The sequence below is a fragment of the Dicentrarchus labrax genome, unplaced genomic scaffold, assembly GCF_905237075.1.
Source record: "Dicentrarchus labrax unplaced genomic scaffold, dlabrax2021, whole genome shotgun sequence".
In the NCBI taxonomy this organism is placed as follows: Eukaryota; Metazoa; Chordata; class Actinopteri; family Moronidae; genus Dicentrarchus; species Dicentrarchus labrax.
Genome location: NW_026136704.1, coordinates 9,997,449 through 10,017,000, shown reverse-complemented (window position 1 = coordinate 10,017,000; position 19,552 = coordinate 9,997,449). Strand labels below are relative to the sequence as shown.

At 41.5% G+C, this 19,552-nt stretch overlaps 2 protein-coding genes and 1 long non-coding RNA gene across 3 annotated transcripts; 2 read left to right on the top strand and 1 right to left on the bottom strand.

The window, feature by feature from the left end:
• The first annotated feature begins 1,302 nt into the window (after positions 1-1,302).
• On the top strand, positions 1,303-4,370 carry LOC127362114 (T-box transcription factor TBX1). The gene is made up of 8 exons (XM_051397478.1): positions 1,303-1,533; positions 1,683-1,857; positions 1,972-2,073; positions 2,265-2,436; positions 2,574-2,729; positions 2,888-2,955; positions 3,297-3,406; positions 3,874-4,370. Exons 1-8 carry the CDS (start codon positions 1,527-1,529, stop codon positions 4,059-4,061), a joined length of 978 nt encoding a protein of 325 aa, XP_051253438.1. The 5' UTR covers positions 1,303-1,526; the 3' UTR covers positions 4,062-4,370.
• LOC127362116 (uncharacterized) lies at positions 1,602-2,884 on the bottom strand. Its single transcript, XR_007884385.1, has 3 exons — positions 2,718-2,884; positions 2,351-2,415; positions 1,602-2,051 (listed from the first exon to the last, which is right to left on the bottom strand). It is a non-coding gene; the product is annotated as an uncharacterized LOC127362116 (long non-coding RNA).
• Positions 4,371-5,011: 641 nt separating the features above from the next.
• On the top strand, positions 5,012-18,921 carry bace1 (beta-secretase 1). The gene is made up of 9 exons (XM_051397477.1): positions 5,012-5,928; positions 10,298-10,386; positions 10,844-11,060; positions 12,045-12,182; positions 12,276-12,410; positions 12,518-12,619; positions 14,174-14,323; positions 16,865-17,036; positions 17,332-18,921. The coding sequence occupies exons 1-9, from the start codon at positions 5,605-5,607 to the stop codon at positions 17,568-17,570; spliced, it is 1,566 nt and encodes a 521-aa protein (XP_051253437.1). The 5' UTR covers positions 5,012-5,604; the 3' UTR covers positions 17,571-18,921.
• Positions 18,922-19,552: the final 631 nt, after the last annotated feature.

Below are 19,552 nucleotides of genomic sequence, written 5' to 3'. Positions count from 1 at the left end.
GAATATTGTCAGTAACAGTCTATAACACACTCCAATTCACTTTGTCAATAAATCCATGTCTGCCCTATCCGAAAACAACATTAGAGTATAGCTAATTTTATTTAACTATTAAAATACATAGTGTAGTTTCATCACGATGATTACTGTATCCGAAATATATCAGCACACCTTCAGCCTTATTGTTATTGTTTTCGACCTCAGTGAGCCTTTAGGGTCATATCACAGAGACAGATCTTTGAGGGGGTCATCATTGATCACAAGATCCATTGGAAAAGAGCAATATTAATACAATCAGTTCTACTTAAGAAGGGCATCCAATAACATATGAAATTTCTGCCCATGGTCCTGAAAGCTGTGATTAATGAGCTGGTTGGGGGTGTGAATTGGCCTATTGACAAACTTAAGTCTTGTTGTGCTTTATTAGGGTAACGTCGACTTTTCTGCTTTGGATCCCTCAGGCTGGAACCCTTCAACACTGTCCCATCATAGAGCCACATGAGGCTATACACAGACACACACACACACACACACACACTTATATATACACACATATACACACATCACAGCCACAGCACTAAGACACTTCCACTCACATTTTTAATTAGACAACATTGATTTATCAAGATCATAAGTCATATTATTGGTGGCTTACTTTGAATGTTTTGAACTATGGTCATGCGACACAAAACCTTGCACTCACAGTGAGACTAAAGACACTTTCGGGCACCAAATAACATTAACAGTTAAGGACAACAATGGAAATAAGTCCAAGACTTCCCTGACAAATTTGCATATGTTGCATTTTATAAATATACTAGAATGTTACCTTTAAACCAAACCAGGACCATCCACTCAAGTCAGTAGTAGGGAATAAGTGACTTTCTAATTAGTATGGTGTTGAAACTCTGCTCCAAGAAAATAGGCTATGAATAATAAAAGCAATTAGTTGCTGTCTTCATCTGTCCACACCCAGTAACACTGGGGTGATTAGGATGTTATTAATGTCCTACTGGTTGGTCAAGACAAGCTCCACTTGAGGCTTTAGGCTATAAGAAACAATAGGAAATGCAAGCAGTGATTTCAAGATGCCCCTAAAAGGTTTTGTGTGTGTGTGTGTGTGTGTGTGTGTGTGTGCGCACATTTATGTATTCACTATTCTTTCATGCGGATGTGGCTGTGATTAGTGCATGTCAGTGGCACTCTGAGTATTGTAATGGATGAGGCAGGAATGGAGGTCCCCAGTGAGAGTCTCATGGTGTATAAAACCAGCTTGTTCCTGAACACAAACAGCCATTCCCAACACTTGGATGTATGTCTACCACACTGGCGGCGAGGAAGATTTTTGCGTTCTGTTCTATGTTGCAAGACAAAGTTGTTGGTTTGGTTCTCCGCTGGTCTTGATGTAAAGGCAGGAGTGGCTACTCGTGGTCAGAAGTGGAAGATCAGACTTAAGTAAACAGAAACATCAAAGGAGGAGACGAAACAGAAAATTAATTTATATTTTTGATCTCACAGACCTTCAAATAATGAATGGTAAGTGCTGGTTTCATGATCAGAACTGAGCTCAGGGGAGAAAACATGCATTCATGTGCTGATGATCATGGACAGAATCTGTGATTCAAAGGCGGACAAAAGTTAAACACACATCTCTCCTCTCCTCTCCTCTCCTCTCCTCTCCTTAGGTCCTCAGCTGTCTCAGAGCTGTGAACTATCTCTGCCCTGCTGTGCAGACAGGGGGTCACTGCCGAACGCCAAGGCCCCCCAAGTCAGCGGGGTTAGGGTTCAGCTGGAAATGCATGTACTTTGGCAGCAGTTTGACCAGCTGGGCACAGAGATGATTGTTACCAAAGCCGGAAGGTAACAATAACATTCATATTTATATTGCTTGTTGCCTTATCTCGCACTTCATTTTTACTCTTTGTCTGGGGTCCCTTGCTACATTATGCTCATCTACATGTTCACAAACTGCAGGAGGATGTTTCCAACATTCCAGGTGCAAATCTCCGGGATGGATCCTGCTGCTGAATATGTCCTGCTCATGGACTTTATCCCTGTTGATGATAAAAGATACAGGTTAGATTGTTACTTGGAAACATTTGAACTTAGTTCTGATCTGTTCTACTATTTCCATCACTTTTTTCAAGACCATCATTGTCCACTTATAACCTAGATCTGTGGTAGTTCCTCCTCTGCAAATTTCATCCCACCTTATCTATCCTATTGTCCAATTTTACACGTTTGAAATGTGTCTGTGTGTGTATCAGATATGCGTTCCACAGTTCATCCTGGTTGGTGGCAGGACGAGCAGATGTTGTGGCCCCAAGCAGGATGCATTTCCACCCAGACTCACCTGCCTGTGGAGCCCAGTGGATGAAGCAGACGGTATCCTTCGACACTCTCAAGCTCACCAACAACCTGCTGGATGACAACGGACATGTCAGTCAATGTCTTTAATGTGGCTCCTACATGCTTTCATTTTTTAGCGCAGAAAAAACTGCATAGGACAAAGTTGCGTTATATTTCATTATGCAAAAACATATAGAAACGACTCTTTTTGACTTCCTCCTTGCCAGATGATACTGAACTCCATGCATCGCTACCAGCCACGCTTCCATGTGGTGTATGTGGATCCATCTCCTAACAGTCAAGTAAATGCATACAGGAACTTCTGCTCTTTTTCCTTCCTCGAGACTCGCTTTATGGCTGTCACTGCTTACCAAAACCACCGGGTAGGGATCAGTAGGCTTCTCACTAATCACACATCTGTTTGATTGATGTTCTTGTTGTTTGTTCTATCAAGCACATGCCAGACTCCTGTCTACTAATGACAGAAATGTATTTTCTTTTTGTCTTATTTATTTGACCCCCTCCACCCTTTCTCTCTCAGATCACCCAGCTAAAAATTGCGAGCAACCCGTTTGCTAAAGGCTTCAGGACTACAGACCCCCACGACCAGTGAGTGTCTAATCCCCCTGAATACAGTTTCCCATATTAAGAAACACATCTGTCCCCGGAAAGGCCAGCTGAAATCATGACTAGATCACAGTGCCTCTTTATCGCTGTTATCAGCTGGTACATAGTGATAAGACAGCAGCCTCGATGATAGCTAATCTTTGACCTTTGTATGCAAAGGATGTTCACACATGGCAGGTTGTTGGCCGTGTATAGTACAACTGTGAGAGACATGATTATGGTGATTTATAGGAGTTTACATATCTGCCTACTATGCTTGTGTGACTATAATATACAGTATCTGTATGGGGGGGATACTTATGTGTGTGTGTATGTGTGTGTAGGGTGGGTAATTCTGGTCACCTAGCAGTGTGGTGTCCACCAGAGGGCAGAACCGAGCCCCTTGTCACAAAACTTGGAGAGCAGAGAAGCTGGGGGTCAAAGACTTCAACTAGTGAGTATCTGTCTGTATATGTAGAGTGCACCACCCAATATAATTAATCTTGTTGAGAGCATAGTGTTTCATTATAGGTTTCCTTTTAATAATATAACATATTTTCATCCACATCCCCAATTTCCACACAGGGTTTTTTATTTGCTTTTGGAATCAAATTCTTATTCTGGTGCTTAATTTTCTGCATTTGTTGGATCTATTTGCTGATTAGATGCTTCATGCAGGAGGCAGGGTTACAGAAAAGATCCTCAAACACAGGTCAAAGCCCTCTTGGTGGTTTATCCAGCAGTTCCAGCAGTGCTCTGACCTCCAGCCACATTCATCAATCTTACTTCTCCGGTGTTATGAAGCTGGATTGAGCAATAGACAGTGGGCAAATGATTTGGATTTGATATATAGAGGATGTAATAAACTTTGGTCTATGTGCTGATCAATACCTGCTCAACTGTGTTTTCCTGCATCCTCAGGACAGGAGGACCCAGCCCCGTTGTTGGCAGAGCAACAGTGTGGACTTTTCCACCACTGTAAAGACTCAGTGGGACTTACCATGGAGAGGAAAGATGGACACACTATATTAGCACCTGCTGCCTTCCTCCCTATCCCTTCCTACTGGGACTGCCCAGGATCATCTCAAGAGAGAAGCTGTTTGTCATAGAGAAACTGACTTTGAATTCACTGTGTGTTTTATAATACATGTATATAGTTTGTGGTCTCCCTCACCAAATAAATGTATAGTAATGGTATGCATGTGCTCCATCAAAACAGTAATGTCTATGGCAATATGATAGATGACGCTGATATATATGTTATATATAATATTATAGCATACAATAGGAGCACTACAGAGTCACAGTAAAGTCCTATAGATTATATACATACATAGGCTTCTAGGACCCCGACATACTCACAGCTGAGAACAACAAGCACACATAATAATTTATGAAAATGATATGGTAATTTGTACAACTGCAATGCTGTTATTTGGTGTCTAAGATAATAAAATAACCTTCTGAAATCTTGGTCTCTCTTTTTTCCTAAATTTAATCTATAATAAGTGTTTAGAAAATTCAAATGGACTGCGAGCTGTGTGTGCTGTAGTGGCTGTGTGCTGGATGAGAGCAGGCAGCAATGCCTCAAATGCAAATGTGATATGGGAATAGAAACCCCTGTGATCCCCGAAGCGATCACGGTGAAAACATCATTACCCAGAATGCGGAGTGTCCCAGGGACAGTTCCTGAAGAAGCGGCGAGAGTCAGGACATGACAGCGCCTTCAAATTAAAAGGCCTTATGAGGAAACGCACGATGCACGGTGCGCATTTGTAGGATTAAAAACGTGCATGATGATTATCTATGGCCGGATGTAACAGCGTATTTTATTGCACAGATAAATAGGAGACACTGTATGGGTATCAGTAAGGGCTAACAGCCCATACAGGCAAACTACCTTCACGGTACAGATTGGTTTGGGCAGTTGACCTCTAACTGCGGCGCTGTGCTGCGTGACATTTCGGTTTGAAGCCTTTCATTACTGTCTTATTTAGGAAACACTTACAGGAAGTCGCGTGGTTTGGCAGTGTAACTTGACGTCGGCCAATCGACGATGCTCGCGCTCTCGCAGCTCTGAAGGATGCAGCGGGGTGGATGGAGGAGGAGGAGGAGGAGGAGGAGGTGAAAGACTGGAAGGCGGAGAACAGAATGAACGGGCCGGGGAAGCTGAAGGATGCGGATTACGGAGGCCCGCCGGTCAGCCTGCTTACTGACGAAGGTTTCGGTCGTTTGACAAGAGGATGTGCGGAGAAAACGACGCAGGTCTGCGGTTTGTTGATACACTGAGCACGGAGGGAGAGCCTGTAATTTACCCGTCGCCTCAAACGATCCGTGCCACCGAAGGTTGCCTGATTTAATTGTGAGGGTGAATTGATTTCTAGCCTTGGCTATTTTGCACTACATGTCTGTGGAGGTGTAACATTGGGTTAATCCATTTAACGTCAAGAAACCCGGAGAATAACACAGTGTGACCCCGTCCCTCTTCATATCTGTGGCTCATCTGCCATCATGCTTTTAGCCGTCATTTTAGCATCCTCGCCACCTGATCTCCTCTCCCGTGTCGCTGCAGACAGGATGTCAAACTGAACGGAGCGCCGTAAAGTCAAAACCAAACACACCAAAAATACTACAACTTCACCGAGTTTCAACATGGAGGCGTCGACCCTACAGCCTCGCTGGTTGACAGGTCTGCTCTTATGGACGACGTTGTGTCTGGTCGGCAGCGGTCAATCCGCGCCTGACGCCTCGGGCCTGCCTGTAGCCATCCGCGTGCCACTGCGGCAAGGCGCTCGCGCTGAACAGCCACCTGCCGCCGTGAACCGCGAGCGCGGCAAAACGGGGCAGCACGCCGCGCGCAGGCGGAGAGGAGCGGCAGCGGGCGGCATCAGCTTCGTGGACATGATTGATAACCTGCGTGGGAAGTCTGGTCAGGGATACTACGTGGAGATGGCCGTGGGGTCTCCTCCGCAGAAGGTAAAGGTGTTATTTGCGTGGCGTGTTAAATGTGTTGTCACAGCACTCCTGACTGTACATCTCTGTTCGCCCTATACAACTGCTCTATCGTAGCAAACTCCAATGGTTCAATATTTCCTAAAGGATGACATTCAGTGTGACTGCTCAGTGTTATTCTTCATTACCCTCTACAGAGTCTGGTAATGCTTAAAAATGCAATTTTCTCCTTCCACTCCCTGTCTGTCACAGTTGAGTTTAATCTGCTTTATTGGCAGGAATGTTCCATTTAATACCAGCTACACTTCACTCTCTGTGCTGCCACCTTAAAATAATCATTAAATCCAGTCTTCTTTGTTGATATGAAAGTATGACAGTGGGGGGGAAAAAACAAAACAATATTGCCAGAGCATTAACATTAAAAGGAATATAAATATAAAATCATATGATGCTTTTACCTTTAGTGATCAGCATGTCTATATGTGTGTCTGTGTCTGGGCAACTAACTAGGTGAGTTATAACACTGTAAAAACAATAGCAGGTAAATTGAACTCATCTTTAAGTGCCATACACTCACTCACACCTTAAAATCATATTATAGAAGATACTGTGCAGCTCAATGGGAGAGTGGGGGACATCACTATAAACTTTTAGCACACCTTGATGACATTATCAGTGTGTGATGTAAATATCTTCATACTTTAACTTTCTAATGTAAGATTTATACAATTACCGATAGATAGGAATTCAAAAAATACTTTCTGCTGTCCAACTGTCCAATACTGTTGAATTCCCTGCAATGACAGATGGTCCGTGTGTGTGTGTGTGTGTGTGTGTGTGTGTGTGTGTGTGTGTGTGTGTGTGTGTGTGCGTGTGTGTGTGTGTGTGTGTGTGTGTGTGTGTGTGTGTGTGTGTGAAAGTGAGAGAAAGGACTGAATGACACGGACAGATAATGGAACCATTAATTCTGCAGAGTGAGGAGTGCCAGCTGGGTGCAGCTGTGGTGTACAGGCTGGCACACAGAGGGCGACGGATAGAGAGAGGAAGAGAAAGTGATGAGGTGGTAGAAGAGGAGGAGAAGGAGAAGGTGAAAGAGGGGGGTGAAACAAATAAATTAATAAGTGACGAGAGTGAGAGAGGGACAAGGAGTGAGTAAGAGCGAGAGAAGAAGAGGGAGAGACAGAGAGAGGAAGTTTGAGAGAAAAGGAGAGAGCTTTCGGTAAACAAAAGGAAGGAAGGAGATGAGGGAGAGATGGAGGACCCTCAGTGGAGGTGTCACTCTGCCACTGAGAGACACTGATGCTTCCTATATCAGACAGGTCTGTCTGGTTGGGGCATTATGCTGGGCACCACAGTGACTGCCAGCCAGTTCAGGCCAATCAGCACAGACAGACAACACACTGTTTTAGTGGGTGGATTCAGTGTCCTTGAACCAGTGGTCAGGACTCTGTCCTTGTGTGCCATCGTTCACTCTGCAGGGGTGCCCCGGGGTATGTTTAGTTATTGTTTTAGTGATAGAGGTGCTACCAGAGTTTTGATACCGATATTAAAGCAATGTTTTTTTTAAACCTTAATTTGAGAAATATAAAACAATCTTCTGAACACAAGCAGACCCACAACTTTGCCAAATAAACTGATCAGTGCTGTCTTTCGATACTTGACAGGTCTTTGAACCTCAGTGCTGCAGACACAGTTTGATCGGTACCAGAAACGTAGTGACATTTGATACCCCTACCACGAGCAGGACACTGAATCCCAGCTATAGATGTATTCAACAAAAATATATCCACATGCCCCACCTCGCCGACAGCTGGACCTTTTGAACAGACTCTTATGGCCACTATAATGTTTCAACTTGTGATACTGAAAGGGCCCTGTACATCTTTTGTTGTAATGGATGTGTGTGTGTCCTAAAGTCTTAATGGACCAGAGTATCACTTCACCTTTGATCACAGCCAACAGTCACTGCACTGTCCATGAGATACCTGATCACCACCAGGTCCATGACCTCTGACCCGAAGGCATTATTCTGGTACAATTTGGGAGTTTGCGTGAAATCTAGGATTTTATAAAAACTAGCAAAGTATTCCTACACCATTTTAATTTGTGTTGCCTTTAGTGAAATGAAAATGAATAACAGCACTTTTTAAACTTATGTAAAAAAAAAAAAAAAAAAAAAAAAAAGGTAAAAACAATGGTGCTCCTCATGTTTGACAGCATATTTAAAGCTTCTCAGTAACATTGGATATTTCATGACTAACTCACCAACAATCAAAGTTTAAAAAAATCCCCAATAACTCCAATAAATCAGTTAATACGTTTTTCCAGTAAAAATGTAATTTGTGATGCAAAAATGATCATTGCCACACATATCATATCACAATCACAATATCTGTCAAAATACTTGCAATATGATGTTTTACCATATTGTGCAGCCCTAGTTTTTGGGGCCTTTAAAATGACATCAGATGGGGTTTTATTTCAGGCATTGAGACAATATAATTAGACTATATTAAAGGGTGTATAGATTTCTAATAGATACTAGACAAGATACCAGACTTGCGTATATTAACCAAGTGGAAAATGCTGGTCAGGGGTCAGTGACTATCTCATTTATTAGTATGACCAGTCAGGATAACCATATCCAGTGTGTAGGCCCTATCTTTAATCAAATGACCTAAATGTATTTAAGCCCTTCAGAGCCTCTGCATCTAGATAAAAAAAGCGTTGTATAAATTAATGTATCAGTCTGTGCATAAAAATAAACTGAAAGTAGCGCTGCAGTGGTTCGCAAGGGTAAATGGTCTTGAACTCGACTGATCATAATAGCAGAAGTGATAAAAGGCCTTGCATTTAACTTGAGGCGCTTGGTAGATGCAAAGTTGTACAGATGACCTCAAGTTATTGATTTACAATAACTTTCATATATGTTGTTTTCTCTTCTGGTAACCACTAGATGATTTCTCCTCCATAGTGGGGGGTGGGAAGGCAAATATAATGGCTGGAAGAGACAGGCACTCTGCCAGGGAAGACAGGAAGACAGAGAGAGAGGGCAGGGAAAGACATGAGGTCTCAGTGTGTGTCAGGATGCAGCCTTTAGTGTGTGTATGAAAGAAACAGATCTATCCTGAGCAGTCAGCAAATCTCTGGCCAAGAGAGGAAGACAGAGTGTGTGCAGTGTTGTTACTGACAGTAGTGTTTGTACAGGCAGTGCATATACACTGTATATATCGCTCACATGGATGCATGTGTGTGTCAGAAAAAAAGTGAGGTGGACAGAGACAGGGTATTTATTCTGGGCTTTCAGGCCCAGCCCTGGAGACAGTAGCACTTTTTTTTGATATTTAAAGAGCAAATCCATTATTGAACAGCTTGCTGTGGCTCTATGGCTGCCTGTCTCTACTTCTGTTTGGGTGTCTACAGTATATTCTCCACCACCTTATTTGTCCGTCAGTAAAATGTAACAGTGTGTGCTTATACCTCACTGGGACAAAGGAAACATAAATCAAACTCACAACCACCACATTAGCACATATTCACTAGAACAATATGAATGAAAATGTATTAATTGATCACAGTTATAAATACATTTTTTTTACTGGCATTAAAATATATGACTCACACATCATACATAGTGTGTATTAAAGCAGCAGAACAACAAAAACAGAGAAATGTACATGATATCTGTGATATATGACATACAGCGGGTTTATATGAGTATAATGTATAATGTATATGATGCATATACAGTAGATATTGTATATCTCTGTCTTCATGCAATCTGCCATTGTGCTCCATTCACACATTCGCTAACTGTTTTGACTGATTGTGCAAAATATGATACTCACATAGAGATGCAGACAGAAGAGGAGGAGATGGGAGAGAGAGGGAGTAGAGTGGGCAACCTGAGAGGAGTGGAGGGTTAGAGTGGAGACAGAGAGGGGACAGAGAAGGACATTTAGGGCAACAGGAAACAGCACAGGACACTACAAGGAAAGAGAAATGGATACAGAGAATGACTGAGAGGTGAATAACAAAAATCTGTGGGAGGTGAGGCTGGCTACTTGCTGTAATAGAAAAAAGAAAAAGAAAAAAATGAGCCTGTATACCATCAGTATAAAAATAAAAATAAAGATATCAATAGCGGACATCAAAAACCCCACACAGAAAATTGTTTAATAAATGGCCATGTCTGTCTCCAAGGTAACAAAAATAGATTAAATTTGCCCTTCAGAGATTGAACATAATCAATTTCACAATGTAACCCAAGCGCCAGTTTTACAAACCTATTGATTTTTGTAAAATGCACACAGCATATATTTAATAAAGCTCTCACTCTCTCTCTCTCTCTGTCTCTCCCTCTCTGTCTCTCGATCTCTCTCTGTCTCATTAGTTGAACATCCTGGTGGATACAGGAAGCAGTAACTTTGCTGTCGGGGCGGCTGCTCATCCCTTCCTGCGCAGATACTACCATCGCTCACTGTGAGTAGACTCAGCAACAGACAACATCTGACTCAGTTTTTTGAATGAAAGTTACATTAGATGACTCAGATTGAGGTTCTGTGTAAAACCATGATTTAATACTTGTTGATGGGTTTTTATAATAGCATTTTACTTTATTGAGGTTTTATGTGACAAATAAATTATTAAAACTGACTCACAATGACAAATCATATTCCCATAGTCGACACATCGTATTACTATCAAACTTATTTAAATTGAGATGCTTTTACATACAAACAGATTGAACAATCAATTATGCCTTTCTATTCTTCTTTTATATTATGTTCACATACACCTTTTGATCCCTGAATGGGATGGGATGCCTGAAGCTTTTCAGTTTTTTACTGTAATACCACAACAGTCCTCCAGGAACTAACCCCTCTTGTTTCTCCTCCACCATTTTATCCCCCTCTGTTGTCTTACCATCCATTCACAGCTCCAGCTCTTACCGTGACCAGGGTAGGAGTGTGTATGTCCCTTACACCCAGGGTCGCTGGGAGGGGGAGCTGGGCACCGACCTGGTCTCTGTCCCACATGGCCCTAATGCCACACTGCGCGCCAATATCGCTGCAATCACCCAGTCAGATCGCTTCTTCATCAATGGATCCAACTGGGAGGGAATCCTGGGACTGGCCTACGCTGATATAGCACGGGTAAGAACATCTAAATCTCATTTATAAACTGATGGGCATTGGTGTTTTTTTACATTACCGGTATTACATATTGCCTACTACATTATTGAAGGCATTAAAGGAAAGCAACATTAATCTTACAGTGAATAAAGTATGAAAGTATTTGCAGTAACATGTTGTGAAATATATGAAATTAGACGAAGAATAAAGAGGGAGAATGAGGAGAGGAGGAAGAGAGCTAAATATCACATTTTAGATCAATATTTAGCCGTGAGGGAAGGGACGCTTCAGCAAATTAGCAGTGGCCACACCACCAGCCGCTGGTGGAGACTGAACCTGTCAAGGTATTGTATATTTACTCATTGCTAGTTAAAATGAATAATGCCTTGGGAGTAGTCATTTGTATGCTTGTTACATTACTTTTCTCTGGCACCCGCAACATTAGCAGTTCTGCTATAGGAGTCATTCAAAAAAGCTGTTTATCACTTCTCCTGTGAACGATCAGGAGAGCCAAACAGGGTAGATGCCGAGTGTATTCCTGTGAGCACTAAGCTTGTTAAAAGACTAATGAAAATACTGTGCTTCCCTTTTTGTCCCTTTCTTAGCTTTCTGAATTCCTAGTCTGGTATAAGAGAGTGATTACTGGATCTGCAGATGGCTGTGGGATATAGTTTTGGGGTAATTCTAATTCAGTCGGACATTTAGAGCATATAATGAGAGATATTTTTGGATACATAACCTACCTACTCCTGAGGAAAAAAAAGTAATGATAGCATTGTATTCACTGGGAAGGAGTGATAGGGAAAATAGAGGCAGACTGAAACTTGATTTTACAACAAGTATGCTGATCGGTCAGGAGAAGGATGAGGTATGTTTAATCTTTTGTAAATGAAAAGCTGAAGGCTAAGGCTTTGGTTTGTTCATTCAGAAGTAAAGCTATCCTACTTATTTCTCTCTCTCCTCTCTCTCTCTCTCTCTCTCTCTCTCTCTCTCTCTCTCTTTCAGCCTGATGAGACATTGGAGCCTTTCTTTGACTCTCTCGTTCGCCAGACTCCTGTCCCCAACCTCTTCTCTCTCCAGTTGTGTGGAGCTGGCTTCACCCAAAACTACTCCCTGGGCAGCGCTACTGTAGGCGGCAGCATGGTGAGACGCACATAGGTACACACACACACGTACAAATTGTGCTATATCATATTTAGAGCCAGTAACGAATCATATTTTTCCATATGCTCTTAGATCATCGGAGGAGTGGACCCATCACTGTATGTGGGAGAGCTTTGGTACACTCCCATCCGCAGGGAGTGGTACTATGAGGTCATTATCGTTCGTATTGAGGTGAATGGACAGGACCTCAACATGGACTGTAAAGAGGTGAGATGGACTGACGGCTGCTCAAACCAAAGAAAGAAATATTTGATGGTCTATCACTGCTAAAAGCTATGTAAGACATTTCTAATCGGTTTGTCTGTCTTTTACAGTACAACTATGATAAGAGCATTGTGGACAGTGGCACCACCAACCTTCGACTGCCTAGAAAAGTCTTCCAGGCTGCAGTCAAGGCTATTGAAGCAGCCTCTTCGGTCAGTCCTCACCATGCTATAGACATGTTATATCCTTATTATAATCCGTACAACACTGTTTCTCTCTCTCTTCCTCTGTTGCTTTCACTGCCCCAGCCATTTCTTATTTCTTCAGATATCTGATGAAAGCAGATGTTAGTATTTTACCCCACATGGAAAAGCTTGAGACTCCTTTTATTAGATGGATATTTTCAAGACGGAATGCTCTCATCTTCATATAGATATTTGACTTGTTAATATTTTACTGTTTCCCTCTCAAGACGGTTTGAGAAAAACATTTCAAGTTTCACTTCATTTCTGAAAAACCTAGTTTTATGGATATTTCCCCCAATTCCATACTGTTGCAGTTACCAATATTTTGTCCTGACAACACTTTCAGGTGTAATTTTCTCTGGTCAAAATTATAAACTGGAGCCGTACATATAGTAATACTCTAGATGTCTCCCTGCCTCATGCCCTTTGCTTGTTTGGATAAAAAGGGTGGGGATGTTTGAGAATCTCATGGTTAATTTCCACATGTCCTTCATTCCTATTTTTGTCCCTCTCCCCCATTTTTTTGAACAATGTCCCCTGACTGTCCAGCCACCACAGTGCAGATGAGATGGATAAAAATGTTGACACACTCAGCTGAGTAGCCTCCAGTTATCACAGTGTGCTTACAGCAATAAGCTAAACAAGCTGCAGGGAGAACCGTTGGTGAGTGCTTGGCACAGTTTTGTTCGCCCTGGGTTCTGCGTCGTAGGCCACTTCTGGCTGCCCCACTTTATTGGTGAAGGTTATCGGGACTGCATGAAGCCTTAAAAGGAATATGTGCCGACACTACTTCAAAATGCTAGTGTCAATGTCGCTCTTTATGTGAAATGTTTGTATTTACAGTTAGTATTGTCCTACAAAGACACTCTTTGGTCTTCGTAGTGCACATGCCTCATTGACAGGGAGTAGCGGAAGCTGAAAATTAATTGAAAATGTCTTTAGTACACTGAAATGCAATGTCACACTACGCTAACTGGTCTTGAAGGTCACTGTCTGAGGGACAGAACAAGTATAGAAATGAGTGTGGGAGTACACAGCTTTTTCATTTGGAAGTGATAACCACATTCATTGGAAAGGAAATGACCCGTATGTGTGTGAATAATGGAAGGAAAGTGTAATTAACTGCCCACCAACACTGACTAAATATCTTGTTTCGTGTCCTGGAGTGGGGGGGGGGACTCTGCAATGGAGATGAGCCTCTTAGCCCTAATGCTAATACCAGGGAAAACCAGAATTATAACTGGCACGGTCTTTACAAACAGACTGAGATTCTTTGTTTGCTTGATCAGTTTTTTTTCAAGTACTGCAGTTTGTGTTAGCTGTCTCATTTACTAGTGATGGACAAGGCTCTGGGTGATATAACATACTCACAAAATTCTTCACCTTCACAGCTAATTATTGTGATCAATCTTTTCTCCCCACTCCTGCGGGATAACTTTCAGCCTCCCCTCATGACCCTGATTTGTAATGAGCGGGCATGGGAAAGGAAAGAATGAATGTCCTTCTGACCCTGTTTTTCAGACAGAACAGTTTCCCTCTGGGTTCTGGCTGGGGGAGCAGCTGGTATGTTGGCAGGCCGGCACTACACCCTGGCACATCTTCCCAGTCATCTCCCTCTACCTGATGAGTGAAAATCACAACCAGTCCTTCAGAATCTCCATCCTACCGCAGGTAATGCACCGTATCTCGTAGTGTAACTGAAAGTGGTTGCGTGAAGCAAGAGTTCACTCATTTTTTCGGGTCAGGGGTCAACTCTGTAATAACCTTTGTCCAATGGGATCATTCTGTTGAACTAACTAAAACTGTATGGTAACCTGTTAAATACTGTTAGGAGGCAGGTGGTTAATTTACTCTCTCAGCCTATAAGAAGTTTTGATATTAACTGATAATTCAAATAAGTTTTGTCATTACTATGAGTCATGTACATCCCTGTGTAATTCTAAGGTCTTGAGATAAATGCAGTGTTTATTTCCCTGTTCACTCTTACGGAAAGTCTGATCACAATAAGTCACCTTCTCTTTGAAATAGTCTTAAATAGATGAAAGCCTGGCCAAAATAACAACCACATATCATAGAGAATTACCTTTGAATTGATTTTCTAAAGCTCTGAAATCATTAAACTCTTTTTTTTCCAAGGCCACTCTGAAAGGCCTTGATGCCGGTATGAATGGATACGATTTTACAGTGGGATTTAGAAGCAGGGTCCAGTGCTGTGGGAGGCTAGCGCCCTGCTGACGGCGTAAAGATGGCTTCTGTTGTAATTTGTATAGCAAGTTCAGCAGTAAATCAAATGTACTCTCACCCTATGTATATACAAGAAGACGTAAAGTTAAACATACAGATATTCCAATGAACTAGCAGATCTGAGGACGATACTGTACTCACTGTTTGAGAGTTTAAGGAATCTGATAATATATCAGCTGATGATCATATTTTTACAACAAACACAACATTTGATAAGGATCCCTAACTTTGTTATAAATTGTGACCAAGATATGTGCTGAGTGGGGTGTTTTACAGATGGAAAATAAACATGTTAGTGCTCTCTGGTGGACAAACTATGTAATGACAGCACAACATCTTTGGCATTGATCCACTGCAATTCATCAGCCAGCAGACACTATATGCCAATACAATGTGTATCAGTAATAAACTAAAATCAGCCATGGCAGTGTATCTACAAAGAACACACAGAGGAGCTCCTTACCACCAATTCAATTCAATTCAATTCAATTTTATTTGTATAGCGCCAATTCATAACAGAAGTTATCTCAGGACACTTTTCAAATAGAGCAGGTCTAGACCGAACTCTTTATAACACCACCTTCCACTGAACCTTCCTCCCCAAGGGGCCTTGAGTAACGTGATGTGGGAGTGTGAGGTACAGTACTGGCGCTGTTGCTGCAAGCCATTCAGTTTTTATATAGAGCGGGTCTAACTCACTCATGGGGAACATACTGCCCGGGGCCAGAACTGATTCAAGCCTGCAGCCCCCTCAAGGGAAAAACAAAACTCAGTAATGGTAAATGGACCTGTATAGTGCCTTTCTAGTCTTCCAACCACTCAAAGCACTTTAACACTACATGCCACATTCAAAGTCCATCCAAACAGAAACTAACTCATTCACACACCAATGACACAGCATCAGGAGCAATTTGTGGAAGACCCACTCTACCTCCGGCTCCAGACATGGCAACGGCACAGTCACCCTGAAACTGTAGAGAAACAATGCTGTCTTGCACAAATACTCTCTGTGACTTACCAGGCAAAGGTCCAGAACCAAAAGCAAGGAAGGAAGAGAGCATAATAGCATAGTAACGCTGCATAAATATCATACAAAACACAAATACATTTCTCCAAAAATAAATATGTAAATAAATAAATAACCAAAACACATTATGTCTGTAGGATCTTACAACAACAGTCTTCTCTTCTGATTAGCACATTTATGTATTAGCTTCAAAATGTGAAAATACCAATACTTTCACTTTACGATTGTGTGAATTAACTTAGCTTCATATAATACCTAATAAAAAAGAAGATATACTTTATTATGAAACACAATCATGTACACACAGGGCTTATAGAATGCACACTGTGGTCTGTGCTGGACTTTAGTGGCCACCTTCTGGTTCCCAAGCCAAGTGCCTACAGACTGAGCTACCGCCACCCCAAAGAGGTCAAATTAGTTAAATAAGAACACAATCAAAAGAGGAAGTAGTGCTAATGGAAACATGAAACAAAGTCGGTTAAAACCCAGAACATTCCCTTTTTTAGTAAAGTTCACCAATTCTACATTCAACAGATCTACTCACATGAAAATATATGACGCACTCAAGGAAAATGTAACACTGGAAGTTTTAGAGTGTACCTTTTAAAAATCTTTGCTAAGTCCACATAATACTTCCATTTATATTGCCCTGTTCATAATTAAGTGGAACACACACAAGGACGGACCTAAAAAAATATTCATGTGGTGGCAAGAGGGTGGCATGGAGACTTTAAGGGGTGGCAGAAATATATGCTGATTTAATTAATTTACATATATCAGTATTTGCTTGAAAAAGCCCTGAAAAGATATTTGAATTGTCAGCATTTTATACCAACGTTCTAGAGCCGCCCCTGCGTTCGTGTGTGTTTGGCCCTGTATTATTTGTGGTGTTCTTTGTCTAACTCCACTCGATCTTTCTTTTTCATTTATGTATTTTGCAGCAATATCTGCGGCCAGTAGAGGATGTGGCCTCCGCCCAGGAGGACTGCTATAAGTTTGCTGTGTCCCAGTCTAGCACTGGTACAGTGATGGGGGCTGTCATCATGGAAGGCTTCTATGTGGTCTTCGACCGAGAAAAGAAACGCATCGGCTTTGCTGTTAGCACCTGCCATGGTGAGGAGGACAGGGTGGAAGAGGAAGGGAATCAGAGAGTTTTATAGTCTAACATGTAAAAGAGAAAAAGGAAAATTGATTATTTGTTATTATTATTTATTTGTGATTATACACTAATGAAATGACTAATGAATTTTGTATCCCATTTGTGCCAGTAGATCCTCCTAAATGTTACACACTGGACCATTAAGGATATCTCACTTAAGACTTATTTACATAAATAATATCACACAGTATCTGTTAACCTGATCTTTGTATTTCACATATACAAACAATCCTATTCTCCTGTTTGTAGTGCATGATGAGTTTCGCACCGCCTCTGTGGAAGGCCCGTTCCATGGTGTGGACCTGGAGGACTGCGGCTACAACATTCCTCAGACAGACGAGTCCACTCTCATGACCATCGCCTACATCATGGCGGGAATCTGCGCTCTCTTCATGCTTCCGCTCTGTCTCATGGTGTGCCAGTGGCGCTTTGCCCGCTGCCTCCACCCACATGGGGACTTTGCTGATGATATATCGCTCCTTAAGTGAAAAGGGGGGGGTGGGGAGAAGCGGACAAAAGGAGTCGTAGAGATCTACACTTGAAACGGAGATGGAATGTGGTAAAAGGGATGTACGTGGTTACGAAATGTTGCCGCTGTTGAAAGAGAGCTACTCCGGGAATATAATATGTAAAGTATAGAAAATGCTGACATACAGTGAATACACAGTGAACAGTGGTGCCCTCAAATTGGAGAGCACTTGAGGATAACTAGAGCCATTACTAACCTGAAGGACAAACAAGAGAAAGTTGGTGTCATCAGCATCAACTTTGCCTGTTTAAGCTACCTATGCAGATCAGCATGGCTAGAGGAACTGAAGTGGGAAAAACGCAAAACAAAAAAATATCAGCTATTTCTTATAAATGGTGTATAAATAGACCACAGAGATGGATTGGATTTGGAATTTTGAATCTCTTAATATTGAAGAGCTCCACACACAGATAATGAAAAAAAAGACAAATGTGGCTTAATGAAGAAACTCATGAGCTGGACACAAGATGAGAATTCACCATGTAGTCGGACCTAGTTTGCTATGGTATGATTTGAACATATGAGTGTGCGGTTACGTGTGTGTTTATAGATCTACTGTTCGTGGCTTGTGAGTGAATGAAGCAAGTTTGATATGTATGAGCATGCCTGTATGTGTGCACAGCTGTACTGTAAGTGAAGAGTATAAAGAGAAGATTTAATGGAAATGATACTACTGAGAATGAATAGCGTCTATGAGGTTACACTATTTTGCAAATGCCAGCGAAGAATTCTGCAATGCAAATTGCAAAGCATAAAGAAGCTAATTTGATGAAATAACAGATTGTATAACAGCATTTACTGCATACAATCAGTTTTGCTTTGTGTGAAACTGAGACCACTGAACACAGTCAATATCAGATGTCACTTTTTCTTCTTATACTGATAGCTTAAATATATCTATTGTACACAAAATTGGTGCATTCCAGATCTTCTATTTGCGCACACAGACACAGACACACACACACACACACACACACACATACAGAATACACTTTGCTTATCCTACTGCTGCACCATCTGATGATTTGCACATGTGACAACACATTACATGTTAACAAACCAAGACTTCATAGGGCTTCTTTCACAGACTCAGAGACAGCCTGACTCACTACATATTTCAATGGGGACCATATATGCTTGGAGAAGGAAACCAGCCCAAACTATGTTATACACTGAAGAACACTATGTATGTCTACAAGGGACAGTTTATATTGTCCCTTAGCAAGCTGTAAATAGATAAACTCAGAACTGTATATTTATCTGTCAGGCGCTGGCAGCACTGTTGAACCAATAAAGTATTGTAACTGTAACATGTGATGTGATTTTTTTTTATTATTTCCCACTTAAACTAAGTTATAGACTGACATATAGTCTATAGTTTGAAATGTACCATTTCTGTGTTCAAAAATAATGAAACATCAAATTCATACAGTAGTCTGTATACCAGAAACTCCACAATATTAATAATCCTTGGTGATATTTAGGGCATGGTATAGCTGTTCAGTACATGTCTTTCAAACTAAGATCCCAGAAAAGGAGTATGATGAAGATGAAAGACCATTGTTATATTTTCTGCCATTCAGTGTGATTCAGTATGACCCTGCTTTAAAATCACTTCTTCCACCTTTTTTCCCAACATTTCTCATTTGTTTGCCTTCATCTCATGCTGTTCTCAAGGATGGATTATTGATTATTACTTACTGCTTTGTGGTAATTTGAATAGTTGGATATTTGTTTGAAAATATGCAAATTCCAATATCAACTTAAAGTAGATGGATATTTAGTTGGGTCCTCCATTAACCTTTAGTCTCTGTTGTTAACTATATATGTCTATATATAGACATATGTCCCGCAGTTTAAATCAATCTGGGGTTGGGGACCCCCCCTGGGAGTTGCCAAAACTTCATGGGGGGCACAAGGTCTTCTTGATTTTAAGGTATG